We start from the raw sequence: 25,945 nt of genomic DNA on the forward strand, positions 1-25,945 counted from the left end.
AGAAAAACACCTGCTACCTACTGTCGAATTTGGTGGAGGTTCCATCAAGCTGTGGGGCTATTTCTGGGACTGGGGCCCTTGTTAAAGTCGAGGGTCAGATGAATTCAACCCAATATCAACAAATTCTTCAGGATAATGTTCAAGCATCAGTCACAAAGTTGAAGTTACGCAGGGGTTGGATATTCCAACAAGACAATGACCCAAAACACAGCTCGAAATCTACAAAGGCATTCATGCAGAGGGAGAAGTAAAATGGCCATCACAGTCCCCTGACTTGAATATTATCGAAAACCTATGGGATGATTTGAAGCAGGCTGTCCATGCTCGGCAGCCATCAAATTTAACTGAACTGGAGAGATTTTGTATGGATGAATGGTCAAAAATACCTCCATCCAGAATCCAGACACTCATCAAAGGCTATTAGAGGCGTCTAGAGGCTGTTATATTTGCAAAAGGAGGCTCAACTAAGTATTGATGTAATATCTCTGTTGGGGTGCCCAAATTTATGCACCTGTCTAATTTTGTTATGATGCATATTGCATATTTTCTGTTAATTCAATAAACTTAATGTCACTGCTGAAATACTACTGTTTCCATAAGGCATGTCATATACTGTATTAAAAGGAAGTTGCTAGTTTGAAAGCTCAGCCAATGATAAACAAAAATCCAAAGAATTAAGAGGGGTTCCCAAACTCTGTTTTCAGTTCTGTTTTGGACTCAAACCTGTACACAACTGTACACCTTCTAAACTAATTTCGCAACCAGGAAATAATATACGGGTGGCAGCCCCAAACCTTTTTATGGCTCCAGTCTATTCTTGCGACAACATATTCTTCCAATGTGTTGTAAAACTCGTATGTTTCAAACTAAAACTCACAATCTGATTAGTAAGTAAAACAAATTATCATGTAATGTTGTAAAATAAGCACATTTCCGTTAGGTTGAGCAGCTTTGTAAGATTCAATATTTTTCACGTCTGTGAGAAAATTGTAAACCTAAATAGGCAAGGGACACAGACTGGGTAGCTATATGTGCCTCTGGAAAGTCTACCATTCTAACATTTACAAAATGTGCATATTATTTGTTTAGAAACATGCGTAACACAAGTAACTAAATTCCAGTTAAGTCAGCAACTGTAGTGTGACCAGCAGAAATTTAACTGTCAAGTGTTACACTAACTTGTTAACAGGAATTGTAATTAGATTATAGTAATTGTCCTGGAGGATAAAATCGACATTGTGGAACTGCAGACACTATATTAAAATAAAACAACAACAAGCTTCACTCTGCCTCTGTTGTAAGTTGTTAATGTTGCTCAAAGAGACTAAAATTAACTGTATTTTATTCTATTTACCTATCTTTGCAAATCAGAATTTACAAATGTCAACTGTCCATAGCTCATCATTATTATTAATGGATACTAGGGGGTTTTGCCCCCTGCTCGCTTCACTCACCAACCCCCCCGTCTGTGCTGATATCCAGAAGGTTGCCAGTTCGAAACCCCGTCACTGCCAAAAGAGATCCTACTCTGCTGGGCCCTTGAGCAAGACCCTTAAACTGTAATTGCTCCAGGGGCACTGTACAATGGTTGACCACTAGGCTTTGACCCCAAGGGGTATTCGAAAACTAACAAATTCCTAATACAAGAAACTGTATAAGGCGAAATAAAGAACAAAAAAAAAAAATCTCTTGGCACAAAGTCTCTTCTCGTAGGACATGAAAGTATCTCTCTGAAAAAGTCTCGTCCCAGGATTATTTTATAAATAGAGAGAAATTAATTTGTCCATCATCATTATTAATGGATAAATGAATTCTCTCGAACCAGTATTGGAAGATGGAGCAAAATTTTTTGGTAACATTTAAAAAATGGATTCTTACAAATACATTTGTTGTAGTATGCTGAAAAAGCCTGTTGTGCTAAAACAGCTTTTTACATGGCTACTGAACATTGTACCTTGTCAGTTAATGCTTTTGTGTTTGCTTAAGAATTACCTGAACGGTTGAATAATTAGTTTTAAGTGTAAAAGCTGTGCAGTATTGTAAATGCAAGGTGTTGCTTGGCTATGAATATTTTTGCTGCTATTGGTAATGCAGAATTGATACTATAATGCACACAGGCTTCATAAGCTGTGTCTAAGTTACACAGGCATGCTGTATTTTTCACGTATATTTATAATGTCAACAGCATGAGCAAAGGCACTTGATTTTGGAAATATGATTTTTGTTTAATTAAGCTTGAATAATGGCAAACAGCTTTATAACATCACTAAAAGAGTTGATCAGCATGAGAAGAAGGGAGAGAAAAGATGTCAGAGATGGAAATACGTCAGTGAAAAATATACCAAATTATCTGGCCATCAGAAAAAATAACTTGGGTAGCAAACCCAATCATTGAATCTAAACGCGTCCCAGACCAACATCCTGCTTTGACACTGCTGCTAATTCTCAATAAGCTTCCTATAGGTATATGTACAGTATATCCTGGCTTTACTGTATTTTCTGCTGTTGTTACAAGGGTAAATCAAAAAGTAAAGGCAATTCGAAAATCACGCAGTAACCGCAACAGATAGAAGTTGACACAATACAACATGTTTGCCAATGCTTATGGGTAGCTCAAACACGTGCAGCACAATGCTCTGCTCTTAGTCTAGTTGAAGCCAAGGTTAAATGTTGACATATGTAAAAGCTGCTGAAAAAGACTAATCACAATGCGGTTACCTCAATGGAGCTGGCGATGTTTAAACATTCTGTCATACCAGGAATCTCCAGTTGAAAAATGCAAAGATCTTTACATTTGATAGTAATAGTCCCATAAGAACCTGTGGATCTGAACAAAAACAAATAAAGAGACACCATGTTTTTATTAAAATATTTCTCTAACTTGGACTTTATATGTCATGAACAATTGAATCTAAATTGTATTTTTAAAAATATTTTAGTTTAGATAAACAGTATACAGGAGGTTTACCCTTTATGAGGCTTGGGTTCTTCATAACTCTTACCAGTGCTTGGGTGAATACCCCTGCCAGTTTCTGTATCAGTTGTAGGAGTAAGAGGCACCAGCCAAAAATCTGCATCTTGGTATAATTAACAATTCTGATGCTGTCAGTAGACATCAGTGTAAATATAATTGTACAGTCCAGGGGTGAGGAGCTCCAATCCTGGAGAGCAGCAGTGGCTACAAGTTTTTGTTCCAACCCAGTTGCTTAATTTGAAGTGAATCCTCACTAATAAAAGATCTTATTTAATTTCATGGCTTGTTTCTGGTTTAACTCTACCATGTCAATTCATTCTTAAATCATAGCTTTTCTTTTCCTTTCTAATGATACATGTATCATTTGAGTGATTTGAAGCTTAAAACTGATGAGTAATATTCAATTCTTCACTTTTTCTTCAGTTTCCTTAATTAAACCAAATAGTGAATGATGAATGGAGACAAGCTAGATGGAGAACTGCTGTTCAGTCAGTCAGTCTTTGTTCAACCCGCTACAACCTAACACAGGGTCACGGGGGTATGCTGGAGCCAATCCCAGTCAACACAGGGCGCAAGGCAGGAACAAACCCCGGGCAGGGCACCAGCCGACCGCAGCGCACACACACACACACACACCCACACACCAAGCACACACTAGGGACAATTTAGAATCGACTGCTGGTTCCTTTGTTATTTGCAGCTTATTGCTAATACGGAGCAGTTAAAACAGGGGTGTCCAACTCTAGTCCTGGAGGGCCACAGTGGCTGCAGGTTTTCATTCTAACCCTTTTCCTAATCAACAAGCAGTTTTCACTGCTAATTAACTCCTTTTCCCTTTATTTTAATAGCCCTGTTTTTAAGGATTTGTTTCTTTATTAAATGGCAGCCAAACAGAAATGAGATGTAAAACGAGCCAACAGATGACCAGCTAAACTGGATTGTCAAAATCCAGCCAGTTTCACTCCAACCAGTTTCTCAATGAGTAAGTCAATTCTTGCTGTTAATTAAAGCTGTTATTGAATATCATGACTTGTTGTTGCTCTCATTCTGCCACAGCAGACTGTCGATTTTCTGTTTCTTCCAAGACCACCATCAAGATGTTTTGGTGACCTGAGCAGACCAACATGACGAGACCTTCACCTTTCTTTATTGTCAGTTTAGCTGGTCACTTGGTGGCTTGTGTTGTGTCTCATTATTGTTTGGCTGCTCATTAAGGAAAAGAAACAACTAAGGTGTCTGAGTCACGTCAATTAAAACGAAGGCAAAAGAGAGTTAATCAGCAGCAAAAAATGGCTGAATAATTTAGAAGATGGGTAGAATGAAACCTGCAACTAGTGCGGCCCACCAGGACCGGAGTTGAACACCCCTGAGAAAAAACAGTGAATACAGCTGTTTAAGACTCAAATAAGCAATTAAGGGCTCAAAATCTTAACAAGCGAGACAAATAAAGTGAACCAGTAAAATGTCACTTGAGCAATAAGTCCCTCATCAGAAATGAATGACTTCTCATGTTTTGTAAACAAAAATGTGAAGCCACTGTGGCCCTCCAGAACTGAAGTTGCTCAGCCCTGATTTAAAGGGTCTGACTCTTCTTCTCCTTCTTCTTTTGGCTGCTCCCGTTAGGGGTTGCCACAGCAGATCATCTTTTTCCATATCTTTCTCTCCTCTGCATCTTGTTCTGTTACACCCATCAGCTGCATGTCCTCTCTCACCACATCCATAAACCTTCTCTTAGGCCTTCCTCTTTTCCTCTTCCCTGGCAGCTCTAACATCTTTAACTCTGCCACCTCCAGCTCTGTCTCCTGCTTTCTGGTCAGTGCCACTGTCTCCAAACCATATAACATAGCTGGTCTCACTAATGTCCTGAGTCTTAAATATCAAATAAATTACATTAAGTTAATTAGCAGCAAAAACTAGTCACTATTTAAGAAAAGAGTTAGAATGAAAACCTGTAGGCACTGTGGCTCTCCAGTATCGGAGTTGGCCACCCCTGGTCTATTCTTTCAAGACTATAATGCACTTTTTAATAAATAACATATCTATGAGTGATTATTTGCACATACAGGTTGAAAGGCCTGTTAACGCTTTTCTGGTAGCAGGTACTCACCACTCTTCAACCGATTAAAAGTACAGCTTCTCACACACTTACACTGGCACCTTGTAAACACAGCACAAGACCTGTCCTCTCCATTTTCTACCACAGAAAAGGAACTCCTTTTGCCAAAGCAAGTCTATCACATCTTCTTTAGTCATTTTCTTTCATTTTCACAGGAGGCTGAGCAAAGCAGCACATTCTATTATTGTCCCCAACACAGGAAATAAGCACAATGCTAAAGTGCAAACTGATCACTTCCAAATAACCTGCCAAGATGAGGACTTGTGTATTCTTTACTTCCTGCATTTCAAACTGTAACCAGTGAATGTGACTTAATTGTGGACAGCTGAAATAATTATTGAGAAAAAGTTATTTACACATTCAGTTTAAAAAGACTGCTGTGTTGTTAAGGAGTTTAAATCACGATTACATAGGGAGCAGAGGGGCTGCTATCAAATGGCTATTAAAGTATTATTTTTACATTCTACATATTTCATATATGGAAAGCAATATACTGTTCATATTGTTTTCATGACAAAGTTGACCATTGGTTTTTAGTGACGTGTGAACCCCACTGAACTCACTTCGCCTTTAAACATACACTTTGTTTCTATTTTTTCTGACACTTTTGCTTCTTCACTGCCGCTATTACTAAATACTGTAAGCACAACAAAACAGCACATGGATTCTTCACTTCTTTTGGTTTGCATCAACTGCACAGCACGCTGGGTAAATACTATTGAAGGGGTAGGCTCACATATTACATACAGCTCACATTCATGTCCATACAAATAGACATTACCTTTAAGGTACAAATGTACCAACACTTTCCAGTTTCTTTCTGCATGCACATTTTGTGTTTAAGTGTATTTGCACGTTTTCCGCTTATTTTAGCTGACTACTAGGACCAAAACTATTTACTTAGTGGTTTGTAACATTCAGCATTGGCTCCTACAAATCTGTGATTTCACGCTGGCCTTGCAAATCATCATGGGGTGCTGGGAAAAAAAATGGTATGTGTAAGATGGATGCACAGAGAATTTCCAAGAAAATATTTGGTGAGTCAAGTCACTGGGCAAACACAGCATATTCACTACAAAAAAACACTTTGGCATGTTTCACCAATTAAAACTACTGGTTTACAACAGAAAAGCACATTTTATAATGTTTGTATTTCAGGGTTTTTATGTCTGGTAAAGATTTTGTGAACACTGTAACCTGAGAATGAATGGACCAATTCTATTGAAATTGTGAGGACAACTTGTACTCATTCATTTTAAAACCTGATTATTCTTTGTGTGAATTCCAACTTTTAAGCTTTGAATTGTTAAAGTACTAACAATAGTCAAACTACTTATTACAAGATCACAAAATTAAACCTAAACATTTAGGATTTTTATTTGGGAAACATTTAAAAACATTCTTGTAAATTTTAAGTTCAATCCAAAACGCAAAGTTTGAGCTTTTTACAGTTCAAAATTTTCAAGTGCTGTAGGGGTGCTGAATATATTTTTGTAAATTTGTACAGTATTTTGCAGTCATGATGCCATTCCTCTCAGGACTACCCAAAAAAGGCATCAATTGACTGCAACTAGTCAGAATGCAACTGCCAGAATCTTAACTAGGAAAAGAAAATCCGAACACATCTCTCCAGTTTTGATGTCACCACACTGGTTAAACTGGGCCATTTAGAATTGACTTTAAAATACTGCTTATGGTTTACAAAGCCTTAAATAATCTCGCTCCATCCTATATTTCAGAATGTCTTTCACCTTACACCCCAAATCGTAACCTTAGATCTTCAAATGAGTGTCTGCTTATAATTCCAAGAGCTAAACTTAAAAGAAGTGGTGAGGTGGGTGGCCTTTTGCTGTTATGCACCTAAAATCTGGAATAGCTTATTGATAGAAATTTGCCAGGCTAATATGGTAGAAAAAAATACTAAAAACTCATTATTTTAACATGGCTCTCTCATAGCTTCATTTTAGTGTGACCCATCCATCCATCCATTTTCCAAACCGTTGAATCCGAACACAGGGTCACGGGGGTCTGCTGGAGCCAATCCCAGCCAACACAGGGCACAAGGCAGGAACCAATCCCGGGCAGGGTGCCAACCCACCACGGTAGTGTAACCCTGATATTCCATATATGCATTTAATTATTATTTTTATCATATCTCCACAATCCGTACTAACCCCTATTTTGTCTGCTGTTCTTTTTCCGATTTTCTGTGGTGGCGATCTGCACAACCACCACCCGAACAAAGCACCGTGCTGTCCCTACATTGATGGATCGAAGGCCAGAGGTCCAAATGATCATTTTTCCACATGAAGCCTGTAAACCATGAGGACTGACTGAGATCATTTATGTTAGGTAGAATGCCCAGTGAGGGCTGGGTGGTCTCAGAACCCTGGAGAATTTTTTGTTTGTTTTCTCCAGTCCTTCTAGCCATCAGACCTTATTTTATTTTTTGTTACTTAGTATTGCCTAATCTTATTTTTATATTTTTCTTATTTCTTTCTTCATCTTGTAAAGCACTTTGTGCTACATCATTTGTATGAAAATATGCTATATAAATAAATGTTGTTTTTGTTGTCATGTTGTAAATTTGGAGAAAACTATGTGCTGGTCACATCAGATTATTTAATATGAACAACAGATCTAAAAAATGCGTGTGGCATAACAGCATAGACGTTTATAATAATATGTTAAAGAGTGGGCTTCCACTTTAATGGCCTTCGAGTCATTATTCCTTTAACTTGCACTCTAACATAACAAGTGCTATACGTCTTGAATCAACAGCCTCTTTTAGGATGCTTGGAAAAGTAAAGGTGTGTGTGGATTGGGGGATTTAAACCACATGATGGTTAAAAAGGATCCACCCGCGGTAGATTGATTGATGCCCCAGAACTATTCCTTTCTTTGGGATTCATCACTACCTGAACTGCAGCAAGACACTTATCCTGGACCTAGACTCAATTCACCACAAACACAGAACTGGGGAGGACCTCATTTCATTTTTGGAAATTGACCTTACTTTGTACAACTTTATTCAAGGTACTGTAGGCCAAATCCAAGGTGGTGCAATGGACTTTTTAGCTCCTTAAAATTAAAGAAAAGCAAAACTGGCATAAGCCATACAACATACTTTTTGTCACACAAACTCCACTAAGGCTCACTGTCTACTGCATACAGTATATCTGTCCACTGTAACATGGGAGGTAATAATAATACATTTTATTTATATAGCGCCTTTCCCATGCTCAGATGTAGTGGCATTCCTAACCAGAATAGGCTAGTAGCCTAACCTACACAAAAAGAAATCATTTATTACATACCCAAACTATAAAAATAAATAACCAAGGGAAAAATACTCAAAGTGCATAAAATATTAAACAATAACATTTTTAGCCTTTGAAACCTTGTAATCCGATGGGGTGGTTCATCTGCTTACCCATTATATCTAGAGGGAGGGATCTCTCGAACAGACCACTCACTTAGAATGACCCACAGACACCACAAAGTCCAGTAACAAGAGGTTATTATTTATAAGAAAAGGGTTCTCCAGGTCACATAACGGGAAAACAATAAACACTCTGGGCCCTGTCTCCACAAGACACACTATTCAGTCCCTGGCCTCGTACCTTTCTCCTTCTCTCTCCTGTCTCACTAATGATACTGCCGATTTTCTCTCCTTCTTTCCTACACTTTCTTGCCAGACAAGCCCTTGCCTCAAATTCAAGCTCACCTGACTGTCTGTTTTAAAGTGTAAAAGATGCTATTATAATCTTTGCAAAAAGATCAATTCTTTTTTGATTTATTGTCATTATATGAGGTCACGGACATACCCTAAACCTCTGCTTCTTGTCTTAGAGTCTATAAAACCTGTTACAGCATCACTGACACAAGTATGAAAATGGACAGACAGAACATATCCCATCAAGCATCTGTCGAAGACAAATACTTGAAGATGAGTTCACAGTCGTCAAAGACCCCATTTAAGAACTGTAAGACAACAATGTATGCATTGTTCCATGGCTTCTCTTGAGCTGGAATTATTATTCTTTGTTCTACATGAAAACATGACATTAAAAAATGTTCTTGCCCATCATTATATATACTACATACATAAAAATATATTTTTTGGTTGGGGTACTCCTTTAAGTTATAGTAATTTAGCTGTGGGACCAGACCCCTAATTAGGTGTTGTAACTAGTCTTGACCACAGCACCTGAGAGCTATATAAACTAGAGACAGGTCAGGGTTGTCTTTCAGCTACCTTTGTTATGTCCCAAATATTTTGTGGGTGGTCCCCTAGAGGTGTGGACACCTGACAGTCACCGCCAGGAACTGCCCTCTGCAATATAAATCTGCAGGTTCTCCCACAGTTCCTGGCGGTTCATTGTGAATGCACTCTGGAGTGGGTGAGTTTTTATGTTTTGCTGTGTCTAATGGTTTTCTAGATTTTTGAACCTTTGCTCAGTTTTTGGCTTTGGCTATTGGATTGTGCACTGGGACTTTGTTTGTATAGGATTAGCTCCACATTTTAGGGCAATTAATTCCTTTGCTTCTTGAGCTCCATGGAGCTTCACTGTGTGACACAGCATTTTGTGAAAAATAAAACATTTTTAATTTTATAAAGATTTCGTGTTTGCCTGTTTATCTAGCCAGGGTTTGGCAGTATATCTCCCTCTAGTGGGCATTTTTGGAAGTGCTTTTTTGGGACTTGTGTGCCTTGGGAAGTCTAGTTCTTAACAAGGGTGGTGCTCCCTTTTACTGTAAGTTTTTGCAGTCTTTAGACCTTTTTGTTTTTACTTGATAAAGTGTTTTGACTCTTTGCCCTTGCGTTTTGGATCTTGGCTTGGCATGTATACATTTATCACAGTACTACTTGCCTTCTTAATGCAGCTTTTGTATCCCTGAATTCTTTGATTTTTTTCTTCTTTTTTATATAGTATTACTTAATTTTAGGTTATTACGTTATCTTAGCTATTAATGTCTGAGTTTCTTTTTTTATAAATCAGCACCTTTATTAACTTTATCTAATTAAATAAAATAATTTGTATTTTTGGCCAGGGTTTTTAAATGTTTTCCTTCCCATTATGGCATTTTGATGGCAGTTTACAACATATTCTATAATAATTTTATAACTGAAGGACTGTTCCTCTGACACTTTAGGACCAATATGAGGAGTGGAGTAGCAGGAATACATAAGGCCAATAAATTTGGCGCTGTACCCTGTTGTTGCTGGTCCAAAAGTAACTGACATCTGGTCTGGAAATCATTGTGCGAGGAGCTGAAGTGGTTCCAGTTGAGGTTTAAAAGCTTTTCAGACCAAAAAGACATTAAACCTAAAGTCAGGAGAAAAGCTGAACAAGGACTCAACTGGAAGGAGGAAGAGAGAACAGGAACAGTGCCGAAAATGTACTGGAAGATGGAAGTGAGTCTTGTGAAGGGATCAGTGCTTTAGGCGCCACATTCAGTGTATGGAGCTTTAATACCTGATAATAAGTGGGCAGAAAGTCATGACTGCTGGGAGCTTTCAGTGAAAGTCCCAATGGACCAAACAAACAGATCAAGTGGCAGAGGATTTGTGGGGCATTACAGAGGTAGCCTAAGTCAGAATAATTAAATGTAAGAAGATTGTTTGTCAAGTCTCCCAAGACTAAAAGTGGTCAACAAAAGCAAAGTCATAACCAGACCTATCAGCTACCGTATATACTCGCCTATAAGTCGGGTCTTGAAACTGGAAAAATTGATCATACAATCAGACCCCGACTTATATGCCCATTCAAAAATACGACACTTAGATTTTTTTTTGTACATCTTCTTGATTCCTCCAATCTTGCACCAGTTTCTCAGACATATCAAATTTTGTTGCAGCAGTGTAGTTACCAATTTCTTTTGCCACTTCAACAACTTTCAATTTAAAACGAGCTTTATATTTTCTTCTGGTGGAATGCTCCATCGTAGATAAGGGATGCTCTTACGTTTTAATGTGTATGAGGGTGTGAGATACAAAAAGCACAAGACAGAGAATGGTTCAGGTATTACCGTGTGGTCACATAGGCACAATACATAGAAAAAAAGGCAGTGTGCTCCGTGGTTACTCTCAGGTGGGCATCAGCATCAGCATATCATAATCTCTTGGACCAATAGCGTGAGTTTTCCACATTCAACTTGTACGACTGACATTATAAAATACTGGAAATTATATGGTTAAATCAAGCCCTGACTTATCCACAGGAAAACTTAAACACGAGTATATATAGTAAATACTTTTTTGCAATAATCCGTGACACCATCCTTAACAATGTGGCTGACATCATGAAATGCTTGCCCAGAAACATTTACCATTATAGCAACTTGATTTTTCAAAAACCCTGCAACTACGAAAATAAAATTCACAAAACTGCACCTATTGTGACATCACAATGAAAAATGCAAAAATAAAAAAAATAAAAAATATGAATTGTTATTTGCATAAACCTTACACGGTGGCGCAGTGGGTAGCGCTGCTGCCTCGCAGTTGGGAGACCTGGGGACCCGGGTTCGCTTCCCGGGTCCTCCCTGCGTGGAGTTTGCATGTTCTGCCCATGTCTGCGTGGGTTTTCTCCGGGCGCTCCGGTTTCCTCCCACAGTCCAAAGACATGCTGGTTAGGTGGATTGGCGATTCTAAATTGGACCTAGTGTATGCTTGGTGTGTGGGTGTGTTTGTGTGTGTCCTGCGGTGCGTTGGCACCCTGCCCGGGATTGGTTCCTGCCTTGTGCCCTGTGTTGGCTGGGATTGGCTCCAGCAGACCCCTGTGACCCTGTGTTCGGATTCAGCGGGCTGGAAAATGGATGGATGGATAAACCTTACATAGAGGACCAGTAGTTTTATTATTCATTTGTTACTTTGAGTTCTTTCTGCAATCATCCCTTTCTTTTATTTTCTTAATAGAACACCTTTTATCTCCTGGGAGTTGCTTTTGTCACATAAACAGACCCTACAGTCCACAATACCAATAAGAGTAAGCTCCTCACATTTTGATCAAAGAAATCACAACTAATGAATACTGCCATCTGTGAAAGAAAAAATGGCAAAATACAAGTTCAGTAATAAATGTACAGGATATAGTATGCAGGGCAAATGGCAGTAGCTTTGTGCACAGTGACGGACAAACAGAGTGGGAGCAGCACTCCATGACAAACAGAAATCCAAATAACAAAGCAGACAGCGGCGCAGCTCAGAAATGCAAGACAGAGGCCTCCTTATGTATCTCGTCCCTGCAGTCCAGCAAGGATGAAATTGAGTGCAGAAGCTGGAACTCAATTGGCGCTGCGTAGCCAGAGCTGGACATGCGTACAGAAACACAAGGGTTTGGATCATTTTCATTATCTTTATTATGTTTTTTAATGTTAATCTAACTTTGAATACTGTAGGTAAGAGAGATTTGTTGGACTGTCACTTTCTCTTTCATATCAAGAGAAAGCAGAGCCTGCTATTGTTTGTATCACTGTCAGCATAAGAATGCTGAACACTAAGAAAGGACGGGGTGTAATGGCAGCTGATATTATTCTCCTGTTTTATTTAAGTTGCCTTCAGAAAGTATTCAGATCCCTTCATTTTTTCACATGTTGTTACGTTGTAGCCTTATGATAAAATCTGTAAAATTTAATTTTCACCTCGCCAAACAAAACTCAGTACCCCTGAATGACAAAGTGAATACAGGATTTTAGAAATCTTTGCAAATTTAGTAGATGATTTTAGCACAAGGCTGCAACATAGAGAAATGTGAAAAAAGTGAAGGGGTCCGCATACTTGAAGGCACTGTAAGTGCTGTAACACTTTATATATTGCTATATTGACACCAATTGCATGTCTGACCTACCTGGATGGGGGTCTCTCTTCCCCAAGATTTCTACCATTTTTTTTCTCGTCTTTTTTGGGAGTCAAGGCTGGGGGGCTGTCAAAAACGGTACTTGTTAAAGCCAATTGAGGTATTCCTTGTGTTAGTCTGGGCTACACAAGAACAGATATTGTTGTTATTGCAATAATTGAGACTGGCCTGGTCACTGCCTATGTGAAGTTTGCAGTTTTTCCTGGTTTTCTCCTGGTACCCCAAAGTTACCCCTAAATTTCTCTGGTAATGGGTAAGAAAGTGGGCACATTAGGCTGACTAACTATAACGCTAGCACTGGTTGAGGTGTTTGCCGTACACTACATGACCACTTGTTTTTAATCTGATCTCTCCCCAATACTGGCATGTGCAAGTTTGGTCAGTTACACGTGACTGACTGTATGTGCCTTGTAATGGAGTAACATCCCAAGGAATTTTTGACTTCATAACACTTCAAAATCACTTTGTTTTTTTTGGTCCAACTCACCAATATGAAAAAACCCACATATGATATACCATTTAATTCATCTTGATATTTAGCTATGCAAGTTGTTGGGCTTTTTTGGGGTCCCCTCCTATTTTTGGCCATCTAGACCAAACAAAAAACTCCTTTTAAAACCATTTTTGGCTCATATTATGTGCAGGAAATGACACCCTTATAATAAAGAGCAAACCAATAGGTGTCTTCAGCAAAAATAATCAGAAGAACTTAAAGCTGTGCATGTCACATCAACCGACCCCAGGGGTTTATCTCCTAATGGGATACGAGGGGTCAAAGTTACACCTTTTCATAAAACTTCAGAAAAATGGAGCTCTGTAACATAGGCATGTGGAGTGTCCTTTTATGCTATTTCAAGGTTGCTGATCACAAATATAATATTTTTGATATTTCATTCTTTAGCTGGTGGTCCTAGCTCTCTAAGAGTCCCTCTCAAAAGATTAAAAATTACACATTTCAAACATAAGCCTTGTTTTAGACTATTTCAAGGTCAGTGCTTACAATTATTTTTGATTGTTTACTAGAGATACAGTATAGCCCTCTATGGACCTTTATCACAGGGTGAAAAATGACCCCCTTCTATTACAAACAGGAATATTTAGATTTCAAAAATTTTAATTGAAACATACATTTTAATATTTCAGATATGTGACACAACTATTCTTGCTTATTATGTACTTCTGTTTCATGAAGTAAATCATTTCATTTCTTGTGAACATCCCGTGTTTTTTGTTTGAATGGAAGGCCAAATGAATATACGAGGGGCATTCAAATGCAAACAGGAATTTATGAGCCACATTTTATTTACTGAATACAATGAAACGACTTACAAACTGGTTTTCTATGTAGTCTCTTGCCACTACAATACACTTGATCCAGCACTCAGGAAGCTTCTTCATCCCAGAAGAGTAGAAGTTTTTTGACTGCATGTTGTCCCACTCTTGCACAGCGTTAATAACCTCCTCATTTCTTACCTTCTAAAAATTCCTTAAGTGGGCCAAAGACGTGATAGTCCCTCTCTGAACGATTTGCACCAATCATACACTCTAGACCAGGGGTCCTCAATCACAGTCCTGGAGGGCCGCAGTGGCTGCAGGGTTTTGCTCCAACCCGATTGCTTAATAAGAAGCACTTACTGCTCAAGTGACACTTCTGCTTTACTTTAGTTGTCTCGCTTGTTAAGATATTGAACCCTTATTGCTTATTTTAGTCTTAAACAGCTGTATTCCTGGATTTTAATTGCTCTTTATTAGCAATAACCTGCAAATGACAAAATAAGACCAGCATTTCTCCATTTAGCTTGTTACCATTTACACCTGTGTTTATTTATCATGCACTATTGGGTTTAAGTAAATACTTGGAAGGAAAGTAAAGAGAAAAAAGTAAAGGACTGAGAATTACTTCTCCATATTAGCCTTCAAATCATTTGGATGATATCCTTAGTGAGGGGAAGAACATCTAGGATATGAGAATGACCTGACATAGCAGAATTAAAGCACTAACAAGCCATGAAATTAAATTATTGGCAAGAATTGCTTTCTAATTAAGAAAACTGGGTTAGAACAAAAACCTGCGGCCACTGTGGGCCTCCAGGACTGTGATTGAGGACCCCTGCTCTAGACTGGTAGAGACACTCATCCCCCAAGTAATTTTTAAGTTTCGAATAAATCTGACATGGAATGACTCCTTCATTTCTCAAAAATTTTAAAACAATTCGCTGTGCAACACTACTGTGTACCTCCTGCACCCACATGTTGAGTACAACTGACAGGAAAGGAGGAAAGAGCGGCTAGCACTACTTACGACAAGTTCAAACCTGCATGTGTTTGTCCAAGGAGTCATGTCTACCTTGCACTCTTAATAAGAACAGTGCATGAAAATTCCTGTTTATAATTGAACGCCCCTCATAACTTACCATCCCTCCATCCATGAATTATCTGAGTCAGCTTACTTTGTTACAATGAGAAAACTATTCATGGCAGAAAGAAAATGCACTCCACTGCATTAAAGTGATAGCCTAAAGCATTAATATGAGTTTAGAAACAAAAATAACCGGATTGGTTAAAAAAAAATAATTATTGATGAATTACAGCATTCTAAACATTGTCACCTTCTATATACTCCCCCTTCTGATCTCTACACCGCTCCATACGTATCTTTCATTGATTGAAACAGTGCTGGAAGTCATCTTGCTTGAGGCTCTTCAACAGCCTTGCTATTTTTGTCTTCACTTCATCCATTGAAGAAAAATATGTTCCCTTCAGGTCACTTTTGATTTTCGGGAACAAGTAAAATTCACAGGGAGCTAAACTGAGCGAATAGGGAAGATGATCGAGGACAGGAATGTTTTTGTTAGTCAAAAACTGCTTTATGGAGAAAGAGAACATTCGTGACAAATTTGATGTTGTCTGATTTTTTTCACCTGACATTATTGTGGCAACTCGCATAGCGATTGTTGTGCAAATACTGACTGGACTCTTCACAGGATATACGTAGTCGGTCGACGGTTTGAGAGGGCATGTAGGAGGGGATATAGTTCTATGATTCACGTCTGGCCGACCTCCAGATGGTTTTCCAGGAAAGCCCCAAACACAGTCCAGTTATTTTTTGTGTCTCACCTCACATTACCACTTGTTTTCTTTAAACAAGTGAGTTTTAGTTAATTATATCTAATTTGTTAGTTATACTGGCATCCTTTTTTGTATAAGGTGATAAAATTCAGTTCCTTTTGAATTCGACCAGGAAAAGATGACGATTATTTTAAGGCAAATGGAAGAGTGTGTGTTATAGAGATGGGAGCAATTCTTTGTCGAAATCAAATTTTAAAGACAACAAAATAAGATGACAAAATTCACTACTAAAAATAAGGCTCTTATGTAAAATACCAGGGCGCCAGGCCATACTCATGTAAACAAGTCACTAACAACACATTAGGTGCCCTTTTCATGTCAGTCAGGCTGGGAACTGCAGCTCTCTGAACATCACTGTTGTCACACACGTGCACATGGGAAGCAGTCTAAGGGCGTAGGTGGGAGTAAAACGCAGAGTCTGGCTCATCCTTCTCCACAGAAATCCAGAAGGAAAGTCCACCTAAAACTCCTCCCACTTCCAGCAGAATTTCACACCCCTACTGACTTCACTTCCACCTGAAGACTCGCCTCTTCCTCCATTTCAACTATAAAACCTGAGCATTCCTCTTCTTTAGCAGTCTTTGTTAGGACTCAACTTTGAATGACTGCTCGTTTTCTGAATTGTTTTGTTTTAGAAACCTAACTATACGGGGTGGAATCCCCAAATCTTCATCTTGTTTTTTTGTCTATTACACTGTTTTATGAGGCTAATTCAGCATAAGGGGGGGGGGGGAGTTGGAGAGGGAGAGGTGAACAGGGGGAGCTAAAAATACCCCTGAGCAAATAAGACAGGCTAGAAAACAGCACAATCAGTTTATAACTAGAAAACAGCACAATCAGTTTATATTCTGAACTGCTTCTGGAAAAGCTGCACACATTCACAACAAAATTCTTTTCCAGATAATAAAGACGTATGTATATACACTTCCTCGATTGAAGAGCTAATTAACCTTTGGCAGAATCTCAGATGTCTAAAGGGAAGGTCCAGATTTTTGGAAATCTACCAAGTGGAGTGTTTTAAAGTCTCAGTTAAATACTTATCCTAATTGACCATCCCCACGGGTTTGTTATTTTTTCAAGCTATTTAATGAAATATATATGATAAACTGACTTTGACCTGAGGGAGAAGCAGAGTACAGCAGATGTGCAGTTTTTTTTTTCTTCTATTTCTATAACTCCTTCCATCCTGCTGTTTTGTTTTGTCCAACAAGAAACTGACTGGAAACTTCTGGATTAAATATCTGACAAATGATTACATAAAAAACATTCCATTGTACCTTTTACCAGCACTAATGTTATAACACAAATAAAAGTACTGTTCATTTCTCCTTTTAAGACTGCAGCGCAGAGCTCTTTTAATGGCTGCAAGCCAAGCGTGCGGCAAACACGGAAAGACGAGTGCAGTACAAGTGAAGCCCTCGGCTCAGCAATGCAAGCAACAAGCTGGAACCCAAACCTGTCATTCTGAGACGATCTCCGAAATGGTCTGCCGGAGTAGCTGATAAGGTTCTCAACGCTGATCAAAAGAAAGAGAAAAAGAAATCATGCATGTGTTAGTCACAACCAGTCCTGAAATGGCCAGTGAAGGCTTATTTACAAGTCGTCTTCCCAGAGATGCATACAGTTTACTAAGGTAAATACAGTCTGGTGGGATTTCATGCTGAACAAAATGTCTGGGCATAGGAAAAGTTCACCTATTTTCTGTGTGGGTTTTCTTCAAGGTACTCCTGTTTCCCTGATGCATCCCAAAGTCATGCGGGCCAGGTTAACAGGTGACTTTAACTTGGCCTCATGTGGGTGTGTTTTGTGAGGGTGCCCTCTGATGGACTGGTGCCATGCCCAGAGTTGATTCCTGTCTTGTGCCTAATGCTGTTGTGACAGGCTCCAATCTTGAGATCTTAAAGTGAATAAGTAGTTTAGGAAAATACATAAATAATAATAATAATAACCTTCCTGACTAAAGCAATTTCAATGAGCAGTTTGCAGTTGTCTTCAGTAACAAACAATGCTTATTACTAAAAACAAAACATCCTCCAGAGATACATATTTTAGTATATGGGGTGTTGACAGATTGACTGCCTTATTCACAGCCACACAATGGTGGGAAATGTTTCAGTTTTTTAAACAAATGGATAAAAATATCACTAAAGAGACACATCATAGCAATCAAGGATGGTGTGAGACCTGTAAAGGTATGAACTGGATTTGTGTAGAAAAAACGTTACCAGGCTTCAGTGAACCCAAAGGCCACATGGCACTCCAGGGCACCCAGAGGTTTAGTTTCTTCTGAAACACTTCTATGTCTTGTTAACTTCATTTGTCTTGTACTCCTAATTTCTGTTATATTTTAAGATACTGTATGTGTAGCTGTGTTTTTCCAAAGTTACCAAACTTCAGCAGCTCTAACTTAAAAAATGTGATTCAACAAAAGCCTGACGTGTAGAAATGATTCCACAGGCAAAATATCATCATTTTTAAAAGTTTAGTTAAAATTCAAAGTAAAACAGTTCACACAAAAAAGAAAATTAAAATAACAAAAAAGAAGGAAAATTCTTATTAAGAAAAGTTCTGTTGAAAGCTTAAATCTTGTTACATCTCAAATCGTTACTATTTGCTTAACATTTCTGGACCATTTCAAAACGTTCAGAAAACTGTATGCTTATCCCATCTCTGAGTAGAAAATGGGTCTTTTAAGTCCCTATGTACTGGGACCTGTTCTAAACATCAACTTAATCTATTATCACACTGTTTCTCAGTTATAGCAAGGAGGTTCTATCTCTTACCAACTTATAGGGGGAAAGGACTATAACATTGTCTATGACTATGGAAGAAATTATATTCTATTCAAATTAAGCAAACATTAATACATGTATGAGTTTAACTCAAAACTTTAACTTTCTAAAATTGGCTCTTACAATATGTTTAGCAATCTATCCATCCATTATCTGACCAGGTTATGTATTTAATGATTACGGAAAACAAGGGCCTATCCAAGCAGCATTTGCTGCAAGTCAAGAATCAACCCTGGATAGGATGCCATTCCTAAGCAAGCATCCTCCCCTAAGAAAGTATGCTATGGTTTTGTACTTTTCCTGTTATTGATTCATATTTCTAAACTGACTGTGCTATCTGTCTAAGATGGTTTGAAATCTAAGTAGGCTACTCAACACAGACCTCAGCATTAGTGTTTTCAGCACACCACCTATTGGAATGTATTTTGTAATGCATATAGTAACAAAATGTATTGCACTTGTCATTCCAACAGATGGTGCATCACATGCATAAAATGCATTACTAGAAATGTCTGTGATGCACCATCTGTTGGAATGACAAATGCAATGGATATGTCTCTGTTATATGCCATTTGGTATGGGATTCGTAAAAACAGTGTTAATGTTTATGATGCACCATCTGTTGGAATGACAAAAGCAGAGCAATGTATTACTACAAATGTTTCTAATGTGCCATCTGTTGCAATGATAGAGACATAGCAACCAAACAGACACGTACACCTTTCATTAAGGAGGATATGTTCAAGGGCTCTGAGTCTGACTTCTGAGAAATGTGTCCTAGAAAGTTAAATTAAGAATTAACTTTGATAGTCACACCGCCTGACTGTTGATATCTTGTTTCCAAAGTTTGTTAATGAGACACACAAAAATGATACATACTCCAAACTTTCACTAATGGAACTCATCTTTCCAAATGCTTATTTCCGTCATCTTTTAATCTGGCAAAGAACAGAACCTGCTGTTTGTATTGTGACCTGTAGATTTCTAATCAGATTGATAAAAAGGCAAAGAAAGTACAGAACAAAGAGGTCTCACACAGGTCAACGGACAAACTGAACAGAATAGCTTAGCAGGAAGACAACACAAATGTCTGTTCATCCATTCACTTTTTAAGATTACCGCTCATATTTTAATGCCAGTATTATACAGGTATGAAGAGTGGACAGGGGAAAACAAATCTTCCCATTGGATTTAATTTGGCATTTTTGACACTGATCAACAGAAAAAGACTCTTTAATGAAAACGGCTCTCTGAAAAGTATTCTAAATTAAATACAATTATAAAACACAAATCAATTGTGATTAAGTGTTGTATGACAAAAAACTGTATAAACAAGCAGGTGAATTTTTCATACATGCACTATAAACTCACTAATCATGGCACCAGAGAATGGTGACGTGTTGAATGTTGATTACCATGTGCAAGTTAGAATTTCATTGTACTCTCTACACGTGACAATAATGATTCTGAAAACCTTTAACTGTATTGTTTAAAAATGAAATAAAAAAATGCTACTATAAGCTATTCTTTGATATTAATCCATCCATACAATTGTGAATTTGCCTAATCTAATTTAGCATCACTGGGGCCAAAGCCAATCTTGGTAGTGTTAGCTGCAAGGCAGGAATCCACCCTGGATGGCATGCCAGTCCATCGCACTGCACACACACTCTCACACGGTGCCAGACTGGAGTTGCCAATTAGTCGGACGTGTGTCTTTGGGATTTGGGGAGGAAAAGAAAAACTCACAAACATGGGAAGAATTGGCAAAGGGCACACACGCAGTGATGAGGCTGGGAATAAAATGCAGGACACTGGAGCTCTGAGGCATCCACACTAATTACTGCAACCAAGATGCCGTCCTGCATTTCTATTTCCAAACATGCACATACTGGAAGGCAGCTGAAGTGCTTGAATGAGGGTAATTCCACGCCAGACCAGGGGGTGCTGGAGTGCGCTAATCCTTTCCCTCTTCCCACTGTAGATCAGCTTGCAGGAAATTCCACCCTGATGACATCACTTCCAGTCCTGGACCCGATGACATCACTTCCGGTCCTGGACCTGATGACATCACTTCCTCTGCCTTACTTTAAATCCGCCATCTTTGTCTCATCCAAAGCAGTTCTGTTCTGGACTCGAATCTGTACTATTGTGCAATCAATTTTCAAATTTGCAGCCAAAGTTCAAGTATACAGGAGGCTGCCCCAAACCTTTTTCTGGCTCGTGTCTATTCATTTGACAGTAGATACCTACATTGTCAAACCTGCCTAATCCAATCTGAGGGGGCAGAGCAGAGCCTATTAGATAGCACTGGGCACCAGGAAGGAATAAGCCTTACATGGAGTGCCACTCATGTATACGCACCCACAGGACTAACTTGGGCTCTCCAATCAGTTTACCATACTTGCCCTTGACATGTGAATGTAAATATTGGAAGAATATACAATTTCAACCTCCATACAGAAACCATCTGAGCCAGGGATATGAACCCATGAGGCATCAGTAAGCACAGTGCTACCATCTATATTCATCTGTTATTAGTTATTTCATGTAATGGCTGAGGGGTCTGTTAGCTTAGCTAAAGCCATAGGTTTAAAGTCAATGCTTTATTCCTGAACCTGTTGCAGGATTTTAAAGGAACTGGGTATACAAACGCCAGCCCACCGCAAGGCACACTGACTCACTTACTCAGCCTTGTTCATACTGGACGAGTGTACAGTTCCAGTCTTCAGGATGTATGTGTGAGGAAACAGGTACAACTGACACAGTGGTTAAGCAAGGCCTACTGCTGTGCACACACACACAGCGACACAGCAGTTACAACACAAGAGTTTCCAAACTGAAATATAGAAATAAAATATTAACTCAGTGGAAATGTCAATGCTGAGTGCAACTTTTAATTTGCCTTTAGAAGACAACAGTTGTCAGACACATTGTACTCTTGGGCCAAGTGTGCAGCATTTTAATTAGAACTGAGTGACATTGAGCAACTTGTCTATTTTTCCTGCAACTTCCTGATTTTGTTTATTTTTGAATACCGAGAAAAAAGCCCACAGAATCATTTCTGTTTTAAAGAGTGGCAGAGCATTTAGAAAGCCAGCTATGAAACTCAACAGAGTCATTCCTGTCATGCTTTTTTAACAAATTATAATATCTTGGTCGCATCTTGCTGCTTCATATGTAGTCATTTTGACTCTGTCCTCCCCAGTCTGTATTTGTTTTTGTTATGTTAACTTAATACTATGAAAAACCACGGATTTTCTTCTCTACTAAAATAAGGCACCCATTCTAGGTGCCCCCAGGAAGCCATCCTCATATATGTATATACGCGCAGCAGCACCCAGCATGGCCCAGTAAGTAACTTTAAGGCAGAACTATCCAACTTGGTGCTATTTAATGTGTACCCTCCACAGACAAATTAAATAACTGAATTTATATCTGTGCTCAAAATCTAAGAAATGGCACTGTCCTTATACAGCAACTCATGTTAAAAAAAAACGCACCCACACCCCCAATGGAAATACCAGGGTCAATATATCGAAGTAGTCTTGTGTCCCTTCTTGACAAAGTGAGATACAGTATGTGTGCAAAGTTTGTAGAGACTGCACCAAGGATGTGGAATTGTATAAAGAACACACACACACACACACACACTGAGCTTTATGTATAAGATAAATGTAAACGAGAAAACACAAGTGTTAGGAAGCTTTTTATGCTTCTTTTTACAAATGAATTACACATAATGGTCAACCAAACTCATCTTTATAAATACAAATATTATGTTCATTGTAGACCTCATCCAGACTGCATACATCTTTGGTGAAAAATGTAACGTAACATTCTTGAATCTTCTGAAATCAACTCAGGATTACAGGGTGCCAGCCCTCAGGCATAAGAAGAAACCTGTCCTGCTGAACACATCACTCCATCACAGACTCTTCTCACACACACAGGCCAATTATCCTAGAACAGGCATCTTAGGCGATGTGAGAGGACAGCTTATGTCTGCCTGGGGAGTACATGAAAACTCCACAAGGGGCTGCACACAATGCTGAATCCGTGAAACGACAGTGCAAACCATTGTGCTAACATTCCCCCAACCAATAAGCTTAAGGTTTCCACAAATCTATTTCTCTCTTTGTGTATTTATTATTTTCACTGGCAGTTTAAGATTTACCAGCATATTATTGCATAGTGTCGGCTTTGATTTAGCATTACGATTCAAAATTTCAAGGCTATTGCACATTAGTTAACATTATAAATACTATTTTTTTACACAAATATCATGTACAACAACAGATTTTTAAACAAAAGACTGAAAAGTACCAAGTATACGAATACTTTTATACCTCAATATATTGTTAAAATTGGGAGTAACAATCAGGCAGAGCAGCTAACTGAACACAGCCCCAAACAACAGCAGTGCTGTCACTCTGTCTCTGCCAAATGCTTGCATTGACCTTGTGTGGGCAAATGACAAACTTTAAACAAACAAGGGAGGTCACGTTCATATATCCTGCTTTTTCCATTACCCATCCCCAATTCCTGCTTTGCACAGTCCAAAGTAAATAATACTCAAAGATATGGTTTTCTTTGTTTTAACTACAGTACATAATCCGTGTGAGCATTTTAAGTGCATACTGTATGTCTGTTCTAATGCACATTAATTAAATATAACAAAAAAGAGTAGCAGAATGTGGCAATCGAAAAGTACATGCAAAAGGTGTGTGTGTGTGTGTGCAAAACTTGCAGATTTGAAGACAGTAGTCAGAAAAAAGTTAAATCCATGCATTAACAAACCAGCTCGGTCCAAACTTACTTGATAGATAGATAGATAGATAGATAGATAGATAGATAGATAGATAGATAGATAGATAGATAGATAGATAGATAGATAGATAGATAGATAGATAGATAGGCTGCTTTCCTACTCGACTACAGGTTGGCTCGTTCTCACCGGCGGCGCACGGGATTCGGGAGGGTAGCACTCGCCTTTTCTCCACAGCATCGATGCCCTTGAGCAGCAGTAGGAGCTCTAGTGTGTCCCCCTCTTCCTCGTCTGGGCCCAGATCCGCATCTTGTTCACGTTCTTGTCGACTGGACAGCAGTATGTGGTGGCTGGTCACGCACAGGGTCCCCTTGACAGGAGGGCGGAAGGGCCGGCTCAGGACCACGTTGTCCACATAGCTTGTTTTGATGAGCTCAGAAAACTCCATGTTTCGTTACAGTGGTGTTTACGAAATCGGGTATTTAGAGCTCCGAATCTAATGCCAGACATATAAATCCGTCTGCCGAACCATATTGGTGGGTGCACCCTGTAAAACAACAGCAGCCCCCGTGGCCACCTGAGCTGAGCGAGCGCAGTTAAAGAATGCAGCGGTAAACTGCGCAGAAGAGGCGCCGCCAGCCAATCGTCTCTCGCGAATCAAGCAAAGGCGAGATCTTTCGCTTTCTTGTGTGGTCAGAAAGTAGGAAGTGAATAAGTCGATAAAGAAACTCGCTGAAATACTGAGGAACACACCTCCTAGACCCCACGGGAGTAGACTCGGAGGAGTTTCCAAAACATGCACGATTCACTCCCTTTTGGACGGGTGCTTGTGTAATAAAACGTCTGACCTCACCGGGAAAAATAACGGATCTTCAGAGTAAATGATTTTACGATTTGTAAGTAACATGCGTTTACCCAAAGCACTGCATTTATGTCTCATCTGGGGTTATTGACGATTTCCAGTTACCATGTACTGCATACAGTCTGTCATTATATCCAACACCACAATGTGCCAGACTTGTCCAAGAGAAAAATGGCTGCTGGTTTTTATTGCCGGCGATGGCATTGGGTGTTAACTGAATTCTTGTGAGATTCATTTTAGAACTTAGTTTTTTACCCATTTTTTTCTTCATCGTCCAACTGAAAATTACCAATATAACGGTTTTTTCAAAAATGGGAATTTACCATCTTCAGCATAGCGAATTCACTGCTGTGCTAAGGCGAATTGACATTACTGAAGTAGCTCTAGTGCGTGTGTGCATGTGTGTGTCAGTGTTCAACCTGCAATGGACTGGTGCCCTGTCCAGATATTGTTCATGCCTTGCCCCTGATGACTGCTGGGATTGGCTCCAGCTGCCCTGCGACCCTGATCAGGATAAAGAAAATAGAATGAGTGGATGGTTAAGTTAATTGGCCCCTGAAATATGTGTGATGATGGATGGGTGCAACTCTAAAGTGGTTGCCTGCCTATTCCTTCCTAAGCATTTTTGAAAATAACATCTTCAGATTGAGCAATATAATACAAATTAGTTTCAATTGGTACTGATCTTCAATTAATTTCAATATAAGACCGGAGAACAATTCTTCTTCTTCTTTCAGCTGCTCCATTAGGGGTTGCCACAGCGGATCATCTTTTTGTCCTCCGCATCTTGCTCTGTTATATCCACCACCTGCATGTCCTCTCTAACAACATCCATAAAACTCCTCTTAGGCCTTCCTCTTTTCGTCTTGCCTGGCAGCTCTATCTTTAAATCCTTTTCCCAATATACCCAGCAGCTCTCATCTGTACATGTCCAAACCAACTCAATCTCGCCTTTCTGACTTTGTCTCCCAACCGTCTAACTTGAGCTGACCCTCTAATGTACTCATTTCTAATCCTGTCCATCCTCCTCACACCCAATGCAAATCTTAGCATCTTTAACTCTGCTACCTCCAGCTCCGTCTCCTGGTTTCTGGTCAGTGCCACCGTCTCCAGAACAATTAAGGCCCTCAATATGTATTTTCAGTGGATAAGGAAATTAAAAAAATGGTAACAGATCCAGACAGCTGTCATAACATAACATAACATAACATTCTGAAATCATCTTAAGTTAATTCAGGGTGGCAGGGGTTGGTGTGGTGCCTGTCCAGGCAACACTGAGCACATGGCAGAAGTCAATTCTGTTGAGGGCACCATTCCATCAAAGGGCATACACACACACACAGTCACACTCTCACTCACAAAAGGCATATTTAAAAATTCGTAGGCAACTAAAATACACAGTTGAATATTTCTGAATTTGATATCAAATGAAACTTAAATAT

General features: G+C 39.1%; 2 protein-coding genes across 2 annotated transcripts in view; one reads left to right on the top strand and one right to left on the bottom strand.

The window, feature by feature from the left end:
- The window catches only part of zgc:154055 (uncharacterized protein LOC556036 homolog), a 66,614-nt gene extending 42,161 nt beyond the window's left edge, over positions 1–24,453 (bottom strand). The window contains exons 1-2 of the mRNA XM_028819123.2: positions 23,866–24,453; positions 2,719–2,827 (exon numbers count right to left, since the gene is read on the bottom strand). Of these exons, the coding sequence (XP_028674956.1) occupies positions 2,719–2,827; positions 23,866–24,089 (333 nt within the window). The 5' untranslated portion in view covers positions 24,090–24,453. The remainder of the gene's footprint in view (positions 1–2,718; positions 2,828–23,865) is intronic.
- eif3i (eukaryotic translation initiation factor 3, subunit I) overlaps positions 1–25,945 on the top strand; it is a 342,432-nt gene that overhangs the window by 62,358 nt on the left and 254,129 nt on the right. The gene's annotated exons all lie outside the window — the stretch shown is intronic.

This window comes from Erpetoichthys calabaricus, chromosome 14, assembly GCF_900747795.2.
Source record: "Erpetoichthys calabaricus chromosome 14, fErpCal1.3, whole genome shotgun sequence".
Lineage (NCBI taxonomy): Eukaryota > Metazoa > Chordata > Cladistia > Polypteriformes > Polypteridae > Erpetoichthys > Erpetoichthys calabaricus.